The sequence below is a fragment of the Mya arenaria genome, chromosome 5, assembly GCF_026914265.1.
Source record: "Mya arenaria isolate MELC-2E11 chromosome 5, ASM2691426v1".
NCBI classification, from domain to species: Eukaryota; Metazoa; Mollusca; class Bivalvia; order Myida; family Myidae; genus Mya; species Mya arenaria.
The window spans coordinates 27,720,950-27,743,119 of NC_069126.1; the positions used below are offsets into that span (position 1 = coordinate 27,720,950).

General features: G+C 33.5%; 1 protein-coding gene across 5 annotated transcripts in view; it reads right to left on the bottom strand.

Annotated features, from left to right (window-relative positions):
- The window catches only part of LOC128234611 (centrosomal protein of 164 kDa-like), a 50,795-nt gene extending 33,959 nt beyond the window's left edge, over positions 1-16,836 (bottom strand). For 2 of the 5 annotated variants that reach the window (XM_052948951.1, XM_052948948.1), the window contains exons 1-18: positions 16,802-16,836; positions 15,841-15,973; positions 15,351-15,462; positions 14,641-14,774; positions 13,920-13,981; positions 13,409-13,561; positions 13,013-13,027; positions 10,408-10,542; positions 9,968-10,042; positions 9,748-9,798; positions 9,155-9,235; positions 8,560-8,675; positions 6,821-6,847; positions 5,096-5,213; positions 2,845-2,942; positions 2,063-2,182; positions 1,116-1,233; positions 316-492 (exon numbers count right to left, since the gene is read on the bottom strand). In XM_052948951.1, coding sequence (XP_052804911.1) covers positions 316-492; positions 1,116-1,233; positions 2,063-2,182; positions 2,845-2,942; positions 5,096-5,213; positions 6,821-6,847; positions 8,560-8,675; positions 9,155-9,235; positions 9,748-9,798; positions 9,968-10,042; positions 10,408-10,542; positions 13,013-13,027; positions 13,409-13,561; positions 13,920-13,981; positions 14,641-14,774; positions 15,351-15,462; positions 15,841-15,907 — 1,659 coding nt within the window. In that variant the 5' untranslated portion in view covers positions 15,908-15,973; positions 16,802-16,836. The remainder of the gene's footprint in view (positions 1-315; positions 493-1,115; positions 1,234-2,062; positions 2,183-2,844; positions 2,943-5,095; positions 5,214-6,820; positions 6,848-8,559; positions 8,676-9,154; positions 9,236-9,747; positions 9,799-9,967; positions 10,043-10,407; positions 10,543-13,012; positions 13,028-13,408; positions 13,562-13,919; positions 13,982-14,640; positions 14,775-15,350; positions 15,463-15,840; positions 15,974-16,801) is intronic. The other 3 variants (XM_052948949.1, XM_052948950.1, XM_052948952.1) reach the window with 3 other exon arrangements.
- Positions 16,837-22,170: the final 5,334 nt, after the last annotated feature.

Sequence of the window (22,170 nt, forward strand, 5' to 3'; positions counted from 1 at the left end):
ATTCACTGTTTTCATTTCCTGAATACAGAAATATCATAAAGTTAATACTAGCTGTTCCTGAACACATTCCAGCTCCTCCTTCACTAGCTTCAGCCCAAGAATATAGAAATATTAGGCCTTCCATTTTCATATGCCAAAATAATTACAAAACCAATTTATTGCACCAACAACACTGCATGTGGATGCCAACTCTTAACACATGTCAATTTTTCTCAAAGTTTTCGAAGCTATGACACACATTATGTTGATGACATTCAGGCTATTCCAATACCATGTCATTATCTTGGAAAATCAGACAACCACAACCTATCCCACCTTCTCATGGTTTTCTGTGACACCATCCTTCATTTCCTGAATCTTCTCCCTCTGTTTCCTATCCGCCTCGTCCTTTATCCTGTCCAGCTCCAGTTTATATTTTGCTTGCATTGTTTCTATTGCGTGTTGCTTGTCCTGTTCTAGTCTCCTCTGTTCTGCTTCTGTTGCCTCATCAACCTGTTCACATGGAAATATAAAATTAATTTTATCAGGAATTTATTAAACATAACAATGCTTTTGATAGTATCTTTTATATCTTTATCTGTTAACCACACATGAAACTTGAGGTATAAACCCACATACATTTATATGTGTAAACCAACAGTAAAATTTAAGATGCAAATCACACAAATAATTTGAACTAAAAATGCATCCATTACACATTTAGAGGTGAAATTCATTGATAATGCCATTTGAAAAGCAAACCCATAAATAAAATTTGACGTCAAATTTGCACATACAATATGAGGGTGCAATCCTAATCAATTATTCAAATGCTTAAATTAATCTGAGCAGTGAATGTTTCGCATTTTACACACTGCTTGAAAATGTCACATTCATATAAGAAATAAAGACAATTTTAGATTAATACACATGAACACACATGGAAACTCACACAGTATATTAGCGATGTTGGATAAAGCCCCACACATGTTTTGAGTTCAAAAATCATACACAAACATTTAGAAATGCAAACCAACACAAACATCTCAAGATGGAGACCCACACATGCAATTTGAGGCACAAACCTCAGAAAATATTTCAAAATGTATCAAGGGAGATAACTCTCATGCACTCACCATTCTATGGAGCCTCTCCAGTGCTCTCCCCTTCTCCTCCTCCAGTTTGCTCTCCTCCTCTGCCTGCAGTGACCTGACCTCTGACCTTAACTTCTCAAGGGCATTCTCCATCTCTTTTCTGTCAAGGGAGATAATTTTAATTACTATTTTCCTATTTTATGAAAAAGAAGGGAGGTCACTCTGGTCACTTTCTTATTGATATGTTAACATGAAAAAGTTTATTCAGAATTTTATCCATGCATATTTAATGACTTAATAGATTGTTTATGTCAGTGAGTTCAACATTTATTACATATTAAATATTAGAGCAAAAGACAAAAACATGATATTTAAGACTTCAAATTAAATAAGACCCTGTATGTACTTCTCAGCAATGATTATATATCTTCAACTTTGAAAGCCTAAAAAACATATTTTTTTTATTTAATAATGTATCCAAATATACATTTACATAATTATGTGTAATCATGGTACTTCATGCATTTCCCTTTCTTGAATACATAACAACATGCATCTCTTTTAAACCAAAATAGAATTCCGCAAATTGGATGTGCCGCCTGCCGGAAGACACATTTTTTTAAGTAAAGGTCACCATGACCTTGACCTTTGACTATGACCCAAAAACAAATATGGTTCAATTACAAACCATGGACAATGTGCATACAAAGTTTTAAAATTACAACAAGTCAGTCAAGTTATTAATTGGAAATGGAAGTGAAACCACAAAGTAGATGACGACTCTGGACAAAGTCATCCAAATGTGTCTGCCATGTTTCGTAGGTGACACAAAAATTGAACTAATGTTAAAAAAAAATTGAACTAATGTTATTCTAGCATATGAATAGGCCACAATTAAATGCTTCAAATGTCATTTTACAGTCATTTATATGCGTATAATTTTACCAGCACTGCTTAAATTATTTTGTCACCAACAAACATGAAATTACCGCAGATCTTCTTCCTGCTGTTTCTGTTTTTCAGCAAGCTCCTCCCTATACCTTTCAATGTTTTCACCGTGTTCATTTTCCAAGAGTTGTGTCCCTTTCTCCCCCTCCTGTGGTGAAGAGCTGTGCACAAGGGAGGCAATTAGAGAAAAGCATTCACTACAAGCAGTTAATATATTGGATGCAGAAATCTCACAAGCCAGTCTGGTGCATATGATATAATATGATATTTAGAGCATTTCAAACATGATCAGACAACACAAATTTATACTATGATGTCATAGGATTTTGCGAGCTTCTAAAATGGTTGCCTACTTAAACTAAATCGCTAAACAACATCGCTGCCAGCTTCAATATACATGTTCTTTAATGCCATATTTTTTTCTTGTGTTTCATTTACAAACCAAAGAAAGCCTAATCATATTAATTAATATTTTAGCATTAAAAAATCCAACAAATTTAGAAAACACAAATAATGTTCTAGAGATCATTCTAAATTAAGATGCAGGATACAAAATGTTTTAATTACAGATAATTTAGCGTCCTATATGAAGCTCTACATTCATGCAATGATCTTGTCTACATTGCTCAAATATATTTTGAGTAAATATGTTCCTATACATAATATGATAAATGCATGCACAGCACTCAAAGTGTATAAAATATTTTTCAGTATGGAGGGTACATACATCGTAGCTTTCAAACTAATGTTTTGGTGATTGGTATAACTGCAATTAACAGCAAAATTCACTTCAAATCCTGGTGCAACTTCTACAAACACTTACTTGACTGTCGCTGTTTTATTTTTTCTCAGTTTTGCTTCCTCCTCCTCAATTTCTCTTTTAATTTGGTTTTTCAATTTCTGTAGTCTGCTGTCTTTGTCCTAAAAAATTGTACAATGCTTGAGAGTGTCTCCTTTGTTTGTGTCTATACATTATCTCCCAAATCAGAATTATAACAAGTAGAGAGAGCTTAACTGTTCAGTAACCAGCATGGACATAAATTACAAAGATATTCACTTATACTATAAGCTAGTTATTGAACATTGTCTTTGACAACATGATAAAACAAGAGCTGTCACAGTATGTGACAAATGCCCCCGAATGTGACATTGACCTACGAACAAGGTCAGTACATGAAAAGTTGATCTTGCCTTTACGTGTCAAATACATATGGCAAGTTATTTTAAATTGCCTCTGAACATAAAAAAAAAACACCCATACTTGACAACCTACACTGTTATGTCCTTATATTCAGAATTCCCTTGTGGATCTTTCACCTCAGAGGTAGGGACATGGATCTTGCACACGACACATCGTCTTGGTATGTGGAACACATGTAGCAAGTGATTTTAAAATCTGTCCATACAAGAGAAAGTTACAGCCCGGACACGACAACCTATACCCTATGTCCTTGTATGCAGCACTCCATTGTGAATAAACACTAAGTGTGACATTGACTTGGTATGTGGAACACATGTGGCAAGTTATTTTAAAATCTGTCCATACAAGGGAAAGTTACAGCCCAGACACGACAACCTATACTCTATGTCCTTATATGCAGCACTCCATTGTGAATAAACACTATGTGTGACCTTGACCTTTGAGGCAGGGACACGGGTCTTCCAAGCGAGACTTCGTCTTGGTATGTCGAACACATGTGGCAAGTCATTTTAAAATCTGTCCATACAAGAGAAAGTTACAGCCCGGACACGACAACCTAAACTCTATGTCCTTATATGCAGCACTCCATTGTGAATAAACACTAAGTGTGACCTTGACCTTTGAGGTAGGGACTTGGGTCTTGCACGCGACACGTCGTCTTGGTATGTGGAACACATGTGGCAAGTTATTTTAAAATCTATCCATACAAGGGAAGTTACAGCCCGGACACGACAACCTATAATCTATGTCCTTATATGCAGCACTCCATTGTAAATAAACACTAAGTGTGACCTTGACCTTTGAGGTAGGGACACGGGTCTTGCACGCGACACGTCGTCTTGGTATGTGGAACACATGTGGCAAGTTATTTTAAAATCTGTCCATACAAGAGAAAGTTACAGCCCGGACACGACAACCTATACTCTATGTCCTTATATGCAGCACTCCATTGTGAATAAACACTAAGTGTGACCTTGACCTTTGAGGTAGGGACACGGGTTTTGCACGCCACACGTCGTCTTGGTATGTGGAACACATGTGGCAAGTTATTTTAAAATCTGTCCATAAAAGGGAAAGTTACAGAGCCAGACGGACGGACGGACGGACGGTGCGATTTTAATATGCCCACCTTCGGGGCCTAAAAATGGTTACATTACCGACTACAAACACAATTGAAATTACACACCAAGGCTTCTAACTATTACAAAACAGACTCTTGTCTGTACCAAATGCCTAAATTTTTAAATTAGAAAGAACATAAAAGCATCGCAAACATATGCCAAGCAATTTGTCTTAGCTGGTCAAGGGATATAACTGTAAAATGATTTTAGCCAGAGTGATGGGCCTAACTACATAAATGCACATTATCATTCAAAACATGTGTACTGATCTTCATGAGAATATCTATAAACATTTGTACATAATGACCAATTGTGTAAGTTTATGTATGACATCAACACAGACCTCATTAAGGTCTCTAAATACGACGTAAAATTGAAGTTGTGAAATACTCAAAGCACAAAATAGACCATTTTTAGGTGTGCTAGGGCAACACTGGATTTTTAAATAAGTTGATTGCAGGTGGTTTATTGAGATTTATTAGTGAAGTGAGGATTTATATTTTGATTCAATATTTTTCACTCTTTCGAATTTTAGCCCATCCTCATGTCGAAATTAAACATCAGGGTGAACAAATTCAACATAATTTCTGAAATAACGCTTTGTTTGCATAACATGTAGTGCACGTTTCTAAATAAAATACAAATGAATGAAGTTGTCATTTTATATCTTTTTTAGGCATAGAATAAAAGTGAATGCATCTGTCTTGAAATTTTGAAATTATATTAAGTTTGGCCTGTATCTATCTACACACCTCTAGCAGTTCTAGTTTTGCCTGCTCCAGTTCCCGCTCCATTCTGTGTCTCAACTCAATCAGGGCGCGCTCATTTGCCGTCTTGATTTTCTGCACCTCTTCTTTTAACTCTTCCGGTCTAATGGAACAAACAAAATGATACAAAAAATGAAATAGATGAAAAATGGCCCTAAAAGTATCTCTGCAAATTAAAAACAAAAAATCCTTAAGTTTTATATACAAACTACCAACTACATATATACACAGATGAAAATAATTCCTTTTATGAAAGACCTATGTTTTTAAAGTCTAACTTTATTAATGCGTTCAGATTACCTTTTTAATAATTTGTTCCAAAATTGAGTTTTGCTTTCAATTTTCCTGTTACTATTCACACATAAGATTTAAAAGGGATTTTTCCACTTTAAATAAGGTCAAACATCAAAAAAATTAATTGTGTGTGCAATGTGAACAAAATGCTTATAACTATGATATAAGGGCTCTATTGCTAATAAATATTTAAAGATGTGACAGAGAATGTTTCATTTGTGAAAAACCATTAGAAATGCATAAAGAAATGGCAACAACATTAATTTCTTCCAAACCCAAACAGACCATAGGGGAAATAACTATGAATGCGTTTAACACAAGTATATCTGTTAACCATTTGTGGTTCTATCAGCTGCAGCCATATTCATAAAACTTCTTAGTAAAAAATATCAACTTAGTGAAAATTTCCCATTTTTAATAATGAATATTTAAAAATCCTTCTTTTTTAGTCTATTTTATTCATATGAAGTAATTATTTGGCCTCTTTATTGCTTTTTTCATATTTTTCATATTTTTGGTGTACCAACATTGTAAGATGTCTTTAAATTCAACTAAGGAAAAAAACATCTTTCCTCTAAGTTGAATATTATCACTAAGATGCTTTATGAATATGGACGGTCCCTGAAAATGGAACTATGCACAGGTAACAAAATTAGAAATTTATTGTATACAGCTGGCATAAAAAAGGAATTTTCTTAAAAAATATTAATACTAGAGTATAAGAAAATGACTAGTTAAATAACAGTATTTTAACCCTTTGCATGCTGGGTAAATTGTCGTCTGCTCAAAAATGTCGTCTGGTTTATTCTAAATTTCTTTCAATTTACTTAAAACTTATATTGACTGAGTGGCAAACAGCTTGGAACCTGACCAGGTGCCGAGTTTCTCGGTGTCTGGTCTGGTTCCAAGCTGTTTGCAAAGCCTTTAAAATCGCCATCAGCAGCCTAAGGGTTAAGTTGTCAGGTGTCAGAAAAGTGCAAGATAATCACTGACTTTATAAAAAAAATTGGGTTGGCGGGGATTGGGTCTAGATTAAAAAGAGTTGAGAATCAGTATTCCTTGGTCTAAGAGTATACTGAATTCCACACAACAACAGAGCTACACTACCTTCTACACCATGCACACCAAACACCAACTGTCATCCATGAAATACTTTGGTCATCAAAGTTTACAAATAGGATTGCTTTGGTTTCCTTTCATAACATTACATTACATACATTTCTTTTTAAAGTTTTATTCTTATAGTATAAAGTAGAGGATGAGAGGAGGAGAAAAAATCAATGAGTACAATGTACCCAAGCAAAACTAAAATCAGTACTTCTGGCACAAAACTACTTGCTTTCTAAATAATGACCAAACTATTTTGGGGATATTCACGCCAAAAAGCCAAGCACCAACAGAGCAAGAGCAACCTACTGTTGACTTCCATCAGTGTACAGACGCCTGGGGAAACATGCAAATAAATATTTAAATAACAAGTGCTCCCTAATGTATCAAATCAAATGAACATTAAGAAATAATGATAATCATGGTTTGCCAAGCCCCAGTCACACATAGCCTACGACCAACTCACAACCAATTCTTTTAAAGGTTCTAGGTAGTATTTACAGTTTCAAACGTTTTTTAGACCAATTTATTCGCTTAGAGGTCTTCGATGTTGCAAGTGAGACCTTTTGACAGCAAAAGAGGACTTGGAAACATTTTCTTTGGTATTCATTCAGTCAAGATGCATTTTGGGTCAGAAAATAAATGCCAGCTAATTGGCAATTGGTTGCCAACCATTGATAATCAGTCATAACCAATCAGCAACTTGCCGACATTACATTTAAAAGATATACACTAAACTATCAGCTATCAAAGCGAAGATCATGCCAAATTCTATGTTGGGAAAGGGCAGGGGTAAGCAGCCCTTGTCTAGAGTGAAAGTGTTCTGCCTGGCACAGTAGCTAGGAAGACGAAGTAAACCTCTACCCTCTGTCACATAAGTCGAAAAAAAGATTTGATTCCTTAAAAAGCTTTTTGTATAATGAGATATTTGTACGAGTTGTCCTAAAAATTAATATGTTGACAGCAAACCATACTATCATCCACCTCACAAACTAGTCTTTGATTGTCATCTAATAGTCAACAAGTCACACATCAGTTGCCTACTGGTTGCCAACAATTGTAGGAGCAGTTGGTGATGGTGGGACGAAGATCACTAACTGGTTGTACGATGAATTGTCAACCAGTCGCCAGATTCTGGTTGTCGGAGGTGGCTAGTAAGTCTTAAGCTATATGTGACTGGGACTTCATTTAGAATAATTATTACAATAAAAGATTGCTTTTAACTTGCAGGGTCAGTTTTTAACAAGCAAAAAAACTGAAAGGTACGATAGTGACATCGTGATGATTTGTTATATAAGGCAACCAGGCAGCAACATTCAACATCATCACCAATGGCCTAATGCTTATTATTTACATCAGAGAAAAATCTACAGTACGGAATTGATTTTAAATTCTAAAATAGATTATGTTTGTGATATAAAAACACCCTTTCCTCTACATCTTTCCGCATAAAACTTCAGCATATTTTCGTTTGCATGCAGTTTAGTATCATACAATACACTAGTAAGAGACTGTACACAATACTCTTGCAAACTATAAAAACACTTAACATTCTGGCCCTGATTTCTCGAAACTTCTTAAGCTAAACATACTTTAGTAGCTTATTTTGTTTTCAATATTTTAACTTTCACCTAATTTTGATAAAAAAAATTAAAAAAATCTTGATTATCAGACAGATAACTTCAATAAACAGTCCAAAAACTTCCAAAATAGTAAATATGTAACAAATTATAGAGAAACAAAAATAGTGAGCTGAGCATAATCGTTTTATAACAGACTTAAGAGGTTTCGAGAAATCGACCCCTGGCCTACAGATACATACACACACTTCTCAGAGTAATTCACTTGCAATTTGTTAATCAATTAAAATAATTTGTAAATACCAAATCCATTTCCAGATTTTCACCAATAATCCAAAATACTTCAATAGAAAGTTTTCTATTGTTATATTTTTTTCCTCATACATAGTTATCTCTATTCAAGAAATACTAGCACTTAATAGACCTAAATCTACCCTTCATCAGTACACTTAATGAGGTATGACCTACTTTTCTGCAGCACTAGCAGCCTTCTCTGCGCGCAGTTTCCTGTCCTCTTGAAGCGGGCTGATGCGGTTTTCCTCCCCGCGTGCTGTTGACATCACTGAGAGTGTAACATCAAAATCCTACAATTTCAACAAATATGTAAGCTGTGTTTAGAAACAAGAGTGTCATAGAAGGAACACAAGGAAAAAGGGGCATAACGCAACAATCATTAAAGGATGAGTTATGGGCCTTGTTATACATATGTTTATATTGTCTCTCGCAACATGTATACCAAGTTTCATTTGAATATCTTAAATGATTTTTTGAAGCTATGACAATACCTCGAATTTCATTCCTCGAAAAACTGATAAAACAAAAACATAAAACAAAATTGAAAATTTGATATTTTGAGTAAATATATACAAAAAATTATTCAATCCAACAGCAAATGACATAAAGCAATATTGAAAAACAAATACATCAGGAAATCTGTGTTTTTTCTAGCATTGCTTTAGGAAGTTTTTAGTCAATATCTCAAATTATGTTCTATAAATCAATAATGTATTTGTTTTCCAAGCAAAAGAAACACATTTTTTCAAGAAATGTAACATAGCCATACCTTTTCCAGGGAATCCCTGATGCCAGGGGTATTTTCTATGTCCATAATTCTCTCAGATAAGTTTTTGTCTATACCAAAATCCTGAAATTAAGACATGCATAGTTATATATGGTCAAAACAACTGTTGGTTAATGTGGATAATCTGACAAATGTCATAATCAAATTGAAATGGACTACAAAAATCAATCACCCAAACAGAAATAATCAAAAGCCATACTAAATATTGCTATAAAAATAACATTAACATTTATTACAACAACGTCTTCCATAGAGCTCTTTTTCAAAATTAGCCAGAACTATACTTGTATGACAAAAGATTACTCAACAAATAAATCATATGTAATTTATAGTTTAAATACATTTATTAAATTATTTATTTTTAGTTTTTAAGTGGAATAAAAACATTTGTAGATAAAAATATTATTGAGAATCATTTTGATTACCAACAATTATTTTATTACGTCTGATCCATACGCTTCAATACACGTGCTCTTATTCATAGCATGAAAAATAGCTTGAATAAGCAATTATGAAAACAAGCATGATCATTACAATTTAAAGAGAAAAAAAACACTACATGTTGCATGACTTACAATATCTTTTCCATAGTCTTCATCACTGTCAGTAGTTTCTTGTTCCGAGTTCTGAAACATACAAACAATGAAAATTAGTCATTCAAAATTAAACAAAGTTGTCATTATTTGTTAATGAGATGTTGACTATATTTATCAATGCCAGAAGGTTATGATAATACCAGAATACCATATTAACAGACAAGTTAAAAAAAGTCAGACCAAGTGGAGGTTAGGTTACCTCATAACCAATGGCGACAGGTTCAGGCCCCTCGCCATCCACACTGTGTCGTCTGCTGCCTGGTCGCTCTTCATGCTGTAATCACAGAATATATGTTATTGACAATATATGCAAATGTTTTGGAGGGGAGTAACAAGCCGGAATCAGGGCAGATGTTTTCCTTTGAATTCAATAAACTTATTATTACCTACACTTTCAACACTGATATGTAGATTTGCAGTGCTGCTTGTGAGACTTCTGCTTATTTTGACACTCCCTTAAACTATTATTAGTAACATTTATGACATCCTACACTATTTATAGTAACCTACATCATCATCATACTCTGTGGAGTAGACCAGCAGTGACATGCTGCTTGTAAGATTTATGCTAATGATGACACTCCCTAATGCTATTAATAGTAACATTTATGACATCATTCACTATTTAAAGTAACTTACATCATCATCATACTCTGTGGAGTAGACTGGCAGTGACATGCTGCTTGTGAGATTTGTGCTTATATTGACACTGCCTCCGAGACCATGGCCAGACTTGTTCAGTGAACCAGTGGTTGTGTTGAGACTGGATCGCATCTGAAACATTAAAATTTAATGAAGAATAGTAGAACATATATATATATAATATTCTCAGAAAACATCATGTAACCCCCCAAACTTTAAGAACGTTAATATATACAACTAAAAACAATCTTATGCAAGCTATGGTCTTACATAATTGACTTCATCCACTTTTATATAAAGGTCCATGAAGTAGATTTTTGTCTTTAAAAAAGAAAACATTGTAAAGCTCCCCTGTTTCCACAGTCCAGCTTCATTCCTGAACTGACATATTTTATTGGTAATATCTTTTGATATTTCCAAACTGTGCTTTGACATTTTACAAAATGAAAATGATATTATATTTTATTTGATTAAGTATAGGTTAGTGTTTGGTAATAACAACATTAATTTGATAAATGCATATAAATAAACATTTAACCAGCTTAGAGTTTAAAATTATGTTTTGTCTTCTGGCCCAGCCTCTGTTTAAATCAATTGATCGATCTACCTGATTAAAATAAATAACACCTCATTGCTAACTTTCCAAAATCTAAGTAGTACGGCAAATTTGAACAATACTTCTATCCAAGTGGACAAAATATAATTTTGACCTAACACATTTTTTTATTAATTTCATTTCAACAAAATTCCTACTAATACATGTGCTGAATAAAAGTGTTTTACTCAATCATGCAACTATGCTATTTATTCCATGAAAATCATCTAAATATTTGCTATATATATCAATAGTATTAAAGTGCAATATAAAATATGGCAATGCAAATTCACAAACCTAAACACCAATATGTACAATTCATGCAAGGCAAACTGAACAAAGCATGTGTTGTCTTTAGAGTCTTTAGAGAACAATAATTTTGAAACTCATGGATATAATTAAAAATATTAAAATATAATTTCAATCACAGGATCTAATGATAATATACAGTGCATCTTTCCTCTAAATCTTAAATAACATTTTTTGTACTTTAAGTATGTGTTTTATGATCTTAATATAAAGTTAATTCATAAGTTAATTAGTTCATATAAATAAACACAAAATCTCTTTGACTGAAGAGATAGACAAACATCAATTATAAACTTGCAGCATTAAAAATAAATTGTTTTTCTTTTTTTTTATCATTCCATTTAACAAATTAACTTGTCATTTTAACTTATTACATAGATATATTTACACCTTAACTTCCATTCCTTTAGTAAATGGCCTTTCGGCAGTTGTGAATATTTTCCGATGAATACAACATCTTCGGATATCTTCTAATATGTCGAATCATGAATCATTTCATTTTAATATAAATTGAAAAGGGTTTATCTTGTTATTGTTTGTGTCAGCAGGCCATGAAAAACTTTAATCAACAGGTTAAAGAGTGTTAATTTATGATGTATCATTGTCATAAGCATTTCAATTTAATGTTAAACAGCGTTTTGAAGTGATTTTTTTCCTGCGTTATTGTGACGTCATATGATAACTTGTTCCTGGTTTTAGTCGGGCCATTCTATTTACAGGATGGGTGAGAAAGAATTACTATTAGTTTTTTTTTTAAATGAAATTAAGTCTTTTTTTAACAATTCTGGAAAGAAATAATGAACTATTGGTGTAAATATAAGCAATGAATTGCGCGATTAATGTCATTATCGGGGTATGAATGCAGTTGGGCTGGTTGGTACAGTTGGGTACACCACACATTTTAAAGAGCTCAACTGTAGGAAAAAGGATCAAAGTTCATTTTCTATGCTTTTATAGCAAACATGCCCACAGCACAATAAATATTTTGAAACTATTACATTTTCAGCTATATAATTAACAACACAATTCAAACTGTATTTGCAAACATGCATTTATGCCAATATGGGTATTTAGGCTTGCTCAAAAAAGTAATGTGACCCAAAATGTGCTATTTATTGCTTTTCGAAGTAGCATATTGAAAAATGTAACATTTTAAGACATACACATAATAATATTAAGAACTGTTGATAAATATGACTGAATGTTTACCTTTTTCTTGCAGCAAAATGAAACTGTATATTATATGCTTTCTGCTGATTTATAGGAAATTACCAGTGAAATAAAATTAATATTTCATCTTTTTCTCTTTTTTTTTTTAGCTCGTTCTCATGTCTAAATCAAACTTAAGCACACACAGGGCTGTAACACAAATTCAACATCATTTCAGAAATAATGTTCTGTTCACAGACAATTTGTCACATTTTTCCGTAAACAACTAGTTATTAAATGTCATTTAATATCCCTTTTAAGCATATAATAAAAAAAATTGTTCGTTTCAGTGCAAGATCACAAAATAATTCACCATGTGAACACAAATGCTTGTGGCTATGCCACCTGTGAAATATTGCTTTTGGTGATCACTCTGTGAAATATAATGCAATCTTACAATGAAACAAACAATTAACTTCTTTTACTCAGTTTGGTAACTTGAATCACATTGCTTAAGAATATATTTCTATCACCTAAGAATTTACTTACTGATGGAGGAGTGGCCTAACAATTGTATTACATACAATTAATACTAATAAATAACTATGAGAATATAATTACAAGAGCAAGAACAATCAGTTGTGTTTTCTCAAAATAAATATATATAAAAAAGAAAAATATTTATAACAGTGTCAAGTAAAAGATACACAAACTTGATAAGAATTTTCAAAACCTAAACAGGTCTAAATTAAGTCACAAAAGAAAAGAAAACAAGTAATAAATAAATAAAAATCAATAGAAATTAATCAAATAAACACATGAAAAAAATATAAACGAACAAATTTAGTAAGGATTAAAAAAAAATGCCTGAAAAAAATATAGAGTTGATATAAACATTACATGTGTCTACATTAAAATGAAAAAAAAACTAAAAACTATACCCACCATTCCACTAGCACCTATTGACCCCTTAAGTGGCCCAAGCTGACCCACAGACTGGACAAGTGGTCCCCCTGACAGTTTTCCCTGCTCCCTGGGCAACTGTTTATGCATGGCAGGAGTTCCCAGGCTCTGTTCTGCTTTAAGGGGGCCCAGTTGCTGAAGTGGTAAAATAAAGGATCAAAATGGAAGGACTTTGAATAAAATAAATCAATCTTCAAACTTCTCCACAATTTTAACATTTATATAATCCCGGAAGTTTGTTTCCACTCAATTGACTAAATAACTATAAAATCATGGTGCTGGCTTCTCTGTGTATTTGATATCCCCATAATTTGGCCTGCAATGTATTTCAAATTTCAAATAAGCAAAAAAAATCAGAGCTTGAATTCTTCTCACAAAAAGCAGACTTCACAAGGCCTGTCTCAATAGTGAATTTCATGAAAATCAACCGAAAGGCATATATGACAACAGTCATTATAATTGAATGTCATATCCTAAGTTATTGATACTTCACCTTTTCAGGGGTAAGTTTGTCTTTCTTCTTCTTAGTTTCAGCGGGTTTCTTCTTTGCTGGACCTGAAATAAAAAAAACATTTTTCAAACTGGGAAATATAAAAAGTAGTGAATCAAGAAACTGGGACTTGTTTCATTAAAGTTGTAACTTCAAAACTCTTAAAACTGTACGAACATCACAGATGGCAACAAGTTGCTTTCGTTTTTCATTTTCTCAGTATTGTTTTCACCTTGAATACTCGCTAAAAATCACTTCCAACAAATGTATAACAAACTAACAAAAAAAAGATACTTAGGAAATTTCATATTCAGCTGAAAAATTTCATAATGGGACACCGTTGAATTAACATCTATCATATTATAAATGAAGTCACCATCATGAATTACCATCATTATATATTTTTGATTCATACCTAGTAAGAACTTTTGAGGGGACATCATAAATGAATAGATGTTGAAAATGTGATGTTATAAGCATTCAGCACTGTTTATCAAGTATTTAGATCAAATTATATATGTATAAAGATTGTGGTCTTATTAAAAAACTCATTTACTAAAAATAATAAAAACAAGCCATGGTTCATTTTCATCAATCTTAAAAAACAATTGTTTTATAAATTCTGCCTGATCATGTAATACCCTTTATTAAGAAAAACTTTGTGTTCAATAAATAACATTTTCTTTTAACAAAAGCCTTTTATTATCCCAGATGTGAGACCTACCCTGCTGTCTGGCCTGTTGTGGTTTGCGCCTCTCTTCCATCACCATTTTCTTGTAGAACTCATCACATGGGTGGTCCCAAATACTCTCTCCAGTTGCAAAGTTGAAGTAGTAGATATCACCATTTGGATCTTGGCTGAAAATGAACACTTATGGTAATAATAATTGTCTACGTAATTTTCAATACAATTATTAATGTTCATGGCAAGTCAAGATGTCCACTAATTATCTGACCTTGTATAACATAACTAACTGTAAAAAAAACAACCTTTGATATTGTTTTTGATTAAATAAAAAAACATGCAATTTGATACTTTTGCATCTGTTGGAGACATGAAATGACTTCTTACTGCAAGCAGGGTCATCTGTTTTTACTTTTTCTAAGAAAAAGGTGCATTACTTAACAATTATTAATGAAGGAGTTACTGGCCTTGTCACACGTATACCAATTATCTCTGGCAACATGTGGATTAAGTTTACCTTTAACATATCTTATATTGTTTTAGCTACAGCCAAGGTAAAAATTTCTGCTACCCCAAGGCTATCACAAAACATTTACATTTTTTTCTTCAAAAAACAACAACAACATGAATTAGCTAAAAATGAGCAACACTTTTAGACATATATATCTTGATATTTTTCCCAAAAATACTTGAAAATTGGGACTGTTTTTTGTATACTAACTGATTGATTATATGATTATATCTCTCACCAAGGTTTCCAGTTTTCAGGCAATGGGGCATTGATTCCTTCTCTGGCGATCCACATCAAATTATGCTCCCTGTCTGGGTCAATGCCAATACACAGGGCATACTCAAGCACCTCTGTGAAGAAAATTTAAAAATACTGTTTAAATACTTTGATAAAAGTGTAAAAACCTGATAATGATATGCATGTAAAATATGCGCATCAAGACCAAAATTTGGGTGAAAAAAGATCACACCAAAAATAAGAAATGGTTACAAAAAACAACAGATATAATTATGCTCTAAGGATAGTCAAGACCATTTTATACAACTTATGCAAGACAGGATGATATTTGTGAATCAATCAAAAAGTTATAAAATTATTGATGAAAAGATAAAAATCTTATTTCTTTGGTCCATAAGAAAAGAAAGATTCATTAGATATTAAGAAACATCTCTATTTCTTTTAAATAAATATTGACTTTTAGTAGCATTAATATTTAAACACTGTATTACCATCCTCGGGAGGAACATAACACTCATCATATTCCTCCTCAAGGACCATCTGGTCGTTGATCATCATCTTGGCAGATGGTTTGTGGTCCTCCTTGTCACCTCAGGATTCTACGGAAAACATCCAAAATGGCATCTGTAATGATCGAGTAGTATATTTAAAGTAAATTAAAACAAATAATATTAACAAGTTTTCTTTTTTTCTGTAATTACTGTTACTTTTTTACACCTGTTGATCTTTTTTGACTATGACAATTCATTTCAGAGACGTTCATGAAATTATACACATTATTTTTTTAAGAATACATGCTGAATCTCAATAATTCAAATGGTTAACTAGTCTGATGTGCAAACGCAATCAAATAAATTAAAAAGAATAATTAAAATGATGCAAAAACAATCAAATATATTAAAAAGAATAATTAAAAAATGATCCAATGTACTCTTAGCCAAATGCTAAAAATAAATCACTGTCTGGTACATAACTCTTTGATCAAAATATTTTGATTCATTAAAATTACTACATAACATAAACTTATAGAGCGCATATATACATACATGCATAATTGTTAGTGGAGAATACATGCCTTGCTCGCTAAAAAAAACATAACGACAAAAAATATTGATGCAAGGGCTAATTTTGGTTTTGGGAAAAATTGCAGCAAACTATACAAGTACACTGTTTTTGTTAACATACTTTATGTTCTATAATTAATTAAATAGTGATAACGTTCCATCAAACTTGTGTGCAAATGTAAACAATGCTTTAAAATCAAACCCAAATGTTTTGTCCGGGCATGTCACAAAAAAGTTCTATGCGGTTTGCGATCTATTCACACATGACAGATCGAAAACATGACTTAAATATGAAACATATGCATTAAATAAATCGAACACATATGAAAATGGATTACATTTTATTAAAAATGAAGGATAAAACAGAGTTTTTCAACTTGTATCTCACCTGTCAACAAGAATGCATCGCCATTTTGGTCAAAGGTACCCTAGGCAAATTAAATAGACAAAAGAAAAGAAGGTCACACACCACCTAAATTTTAAAACTGTTGCAACGTTTTAGGTCCTAGAGCTACTGGACCTGGGACCAACCAGGTTCCTATCTTAGTCCTTTATCTAATACAAAGAAAACAATTTCCATATTAAAGCTGAAAAACATAGAGAGAGAGGGGTTAAAGATCTTTTTATTTAAATATTTCTAAAACATTCTATTTTTTTTATCAATTTCAATAAAATTTGAAATATAAACCGATAATGAAACATATTCCATTAAAGGTTCAATAAAAAAACATTGGATTTGCCATTCTGGGGGACAAATGCTTTCTCGGGCCATATAGCCACCAGAAAGTTCTTCAAATAAGCACATAACTATGTGCAGTTTTACATCCCTCGTCTGTTGCTACTTGAATGAAATGTTGTCTTAAAGTAGACAATTGATAAACTTTATTTTTGACTACAGTGTGTACTCTTCATCTATGCTCTGCGCTGCCCGTTTGTTTATTTTACTGTATTGGTCAGAATTATTGAACATAGGTTTGGGTGGAGTACGACCATCCGTGCGTGCATAGCTGTAGTATGTCGCACGACAACCCTTTCTCCTGTGATAGTGGGCTTCATCTGCTACTAGATTACCATTTGCATGTTGCATTCTTATCCGATCGATAATTCTTTTATTATTGATATCTAGAGCAGTTTTTAACTCTTCATGATATATGGTTTTATGGTCTGTAGAAATAAAACGTTCAACATATACGATCAACTTTGCGAATAACCTTGTAATGATCACGACGATTTGCAGTTAGGGTCATATTAACTATCACAAATAAAACAATGATCCTTCCAGCCAAACCTATCACTGCTAGATCTTGTTTAAAATTGTGTTCCAATATTTATCTTGTTAGCCATTATCAAAACCTTACGTAAATCCAGCCGATGGTTCTGAAGTAAATATATTAAAATTGAGACAATATGACATATATGTGCTTTGATGCATTTATGGAGGCTGTTCAGACAGTTTGATTAATAGTGCTAAATCAAACATATATTACGATATTTTTGCAAAATGTGTATTGGCATATATGAAGTGGTCCACAGTATTTAAAATGCATAATCTTATGTAATTTTTCCATAAATTTAAATGTTTCGGAATTTGAAAATGATAAAAAGCGAGTACAAACTGAACGTCATTTTCAGCAGTGTTAATACTTCTCACAAGTTTCCATCGATCAATTTCATCACATATATACACTAAACAAAATTCTTAACCGGCCACTTAGTAAAGTAACCTTCTTGAAAAGTGCATTAAGTATAATCAATATACAGTTCAGTATTCGATATCCGCCATCTCGTGGAAATATTCTTTGAAAAATTCAGCTAAATCGAAGCATAAGCGGCAGAGAAAACACAGTTCATATGCGGTTAGTCCTAAATCCAAAAGTCACAAGGAAAAGAAATAACTATGCAAATTCCACAGGGAATCAAAATTTTCATTGTTTTTGTATTTTTAGCAATCTTTTGACTCAGGCTTTGTTTCACATAGATGGTTATGTTAAAGTTGAACATTCATTTGAACTAATTAAGCCGTTGATGACTGTGTTTCAGTCTCACATATGATGTAATACCATTTTAAAGTGACTAAGGGTGGTATTTTTTTTTCTTCCTTTACACGCTATGTTAGATTTTGTGACTTTTATGATTGAGGGTGTTGTCATTTGAGACACTGTAGGAATTTTGTTTAGTGTATGTTAATCTGTCGGGCTCTGTTTCTACGTTGTCTCGAATCGTAGCAGTTTTCCGCTTTCTTACACTGTCCGTCTTTTTGGGAAGCGCGAATTGTGCATATTTAGCGTGTAAACGTCATGTGATGAATGTCGATAAATATACCGGTGCTATTTTTGAACTTACTGGAACTTGTAGATTTCAATGCAAAAATACGCATAATCTGCACAAGATAAATTTGCCGTACGCGATGTGCTACATCAGTAAGTAAAATTTAATGCGTTGTACACAACGTTTTTCTTCTTGCAATTGAATCATCTGGTGTCTTAGGTCTCTTTAATTCTAAAATAAATGTTAACCATTTTAATTTGCCTTATCTTGGATTACATATTTATATAAACAATTTGGCGAAAGGATGATTGTCTAAAATAATTCGTTGAAACTCATTTGGAAACGTGTTAACACATAAAAGTCGTTGGTGAAAGAAAAGATTGGGGCAGAGAGAAGTTTAGCCCTTAAAACCATACATGTGTTACATAGGAATGGACCTGCCTTATATTTCAACCACAACTGAACATTCATCAGATGACCACAGACCGGACATCAGGAAGAAGAGCGTCCCGTACCGGGTGAACTGAACATCACACTGGTACAAGTGCAGCTGCACCCATTGCTGCGAGGCTTATAGCTTAATTGTGTTAAAACACTGATTCTAAAAGTGAAAGAAAAGATATGGGCAAAGAGGAGATTAGCCCTTCAAACCATAAAAATGGCCCTGCCTTATATTTCAATCACAACTGAACATTGTTCAGATGACCACAAACTGGACATCAGGAGGAGCGTCCCGTACAGGGTGTACTCAGCATAAGAGTGGTACTGAATGCAGCTGCGGGGATTATAGCTCTCATGTGGAGGTCCAGCCTTGTCCGACATGGACGGACACCCAGTAACTGATTGCGCTCGCTGCTGATAGGTTGTGTTCACCAGGGCAATTATTGGTAGCAAGTTAAAGGGAAACAATACAAATAAAAACAAAAGATAGAAAGCATATTATTCTTACAATGGCATTTTTTTTTTATTTGATACTGAATGGGCTACAAATAACGTTTCACTATTTATTGTGATGAAGGTCAATACGAACACATTATTTCAAAACTGTTTCATAACCCTGGTTTTATCCACAGATGTGTTCATGGCAAAAACATTAACGAAAGTTATTACATGGGCAGCCACATTAAATGTAAGCGAATTTTGCCTATGGTCACTTTTGCAACAGTCTAATATTACACAGAGTATCTCTATTCTCAAACACCTTTATAATAATGTAAGTTCTATTCCGTTTTGACAATTAATATATTATATCGAATATTCAGATCTTTCCAATTTCAAAAAGGATAAACATACCTGTCTGTGGCCATATAGCATTGTTATTATTGCCAGTATCCTCATTCTGACTGTTTTTTGGAGATTAGAATTTAAACCGTCCAATTTTTTTAAAAGCCATTAGATTTAAATTTCAATCAGACATTTAAACCCCGAAGTCGAACCTCTGAAGATAGAAGTCACGGCAGCAAACAACGCACTACAACCTTCCTTTTTGAATTTACTCTACGTTCAAATCGCTCATCTTCTACCAAAATGGATTCTTTACCTCGTTTAACAATTTATCTTATCGTGCGAGTTTTTGTCATTTGCTGGTTAACTGCATTTACGTCGGCAGTGTACCGAGCCGGCTACTTTATTGAGGCTGGAGCGCTAGTGGACAAGCGTTGGGTCGCCGGAAGACACATCGTTCGCAACCGGACCTGATGTTCCCCGCTTTTTGTTCGAGTCGTTGTTCACCTTCTCCAGGATTCCTATCATGCCAGGTTGGACCTCCTCTATTATGTGTTTGCGGAGGTCTTCGACGCTGCAGAACGCCGGAACGTCGACGTGTGTTGGTGCTGCATGAATTCATTAATTTGTTAATGGACTTTCCATCTGATCACTCTCTCGGATGAATGCCATTTACAATGCATTGCACACAAATCCAATGGGGAACTTCGGTTGGCCCACGGCCAGACACCTACCAGCATCTCATGTTCCGCCGCCGACAAAAGTAACCCCTATATTTCGCCAAGTCAGGCGACACAAACACAGAAATTAGGGTGAGTGAACAGGGGGACATTTTAGGACAGCGTGACGACAAGTCAGTCACAATCTGATCTCACTGTCACTCAGGTTGTCGAGGACACAAGCTTAAAACTAGGGACACACAATGTTAACAACTGTAATCAGGCAACTGTTTTGAATGACGCAGGTTCGATAGAAAAAAAATCACAATCATGTCTTGTTCAGACAGATGAAAAGGAGTGGCTCGAGGCAACCATTGAACATGATGGGAATGAAGCCGTCTGTTCTCTGGAAGCTGGACCATCCAACCAAAATGTGGATACTAAGGATAAAACTGGAGATCTCATTGAATTGCAGAAACAATGTCCTTATTTCAAACACATTTATGAATATTTGGCTGACCAAGTAGTTCCTGAGAAGATTAGGACATCCGTACAGATTGAAAAAGAACACTATCATCTTTTGGATGAAATTTTGATTTATTTGTACCAAGACAGTGCAAAGAAAAAACCTACAGATAAACGTTTTTATTCACCAAATTGCATTACCACAAAAGCTGAGGTTGGACATCTTGGAACAGTATCATGACAATAATGGACATTTTGGTCATAAAAAGTTTTTTGGAGCTATTCAATCAAAGTCCTATTGGCCACATTTGCATCAGCACATTTCAAATTAGATCAGTTCTTGTAATATGTGTCAAAGGACCAAAAGGGATTCACATGCTTTTCCTACCCCGTTAAAACCACTTCCTGAGATTTACACAGTTTCTCGCCACAAAACTGCTAACTATAATCCTTAAGCAAATGGTTGTGTCGTAAGGCATAACGCTTCTGTTATCAAAACCATCAGTATGTATGTTCAAGAAAATCAGCGAAATGTGACAGGTATTGTTAAACATTGAAACTGAAGTGATTGAAGCCACTTACCCGGCCGAAACTTTAAAGACTTAACAATTGAAGCGAACCTTTTATGTACATTTCTTACAATTTAAAAATGTTTTACTTTCTTCTCTTTAATGTCAGGCAATCGTTGGACAAACAAACATTTATACACAGAATTAGGCTAGTGGTGTGCTAACAATGCTTTGCGCGCTGTGATGTCATTATGATCAGAGTTCTTTTGAAAACATTTAGGATAAAAAAAAATCAAACTTTGCTTTAAACTTTCAAAATAGATATAATAACGAAAATAATCATAGGACATAGATAGCGCATTTTTTTCTTGAGAACTAATGACAACTACTTCACTTAAATGCAACCATAGAAACCATGAATCATCAAACTTTACTTTGTGTTCATGTAAAGATTCTGTGTCAGGTAAAAACAGCAAATATAAGTTAGATGAATAATTGCTATGTTAATTATGCCTTTCATTTCAATAACATACTTTTGTTATGACATCATGTTTGTGATGTCACATCGCGGCTCATATGTCTCTGGTGTTTGCTCTTGTATAATTTGGTACATGAAAAACGAAGATGTTCAC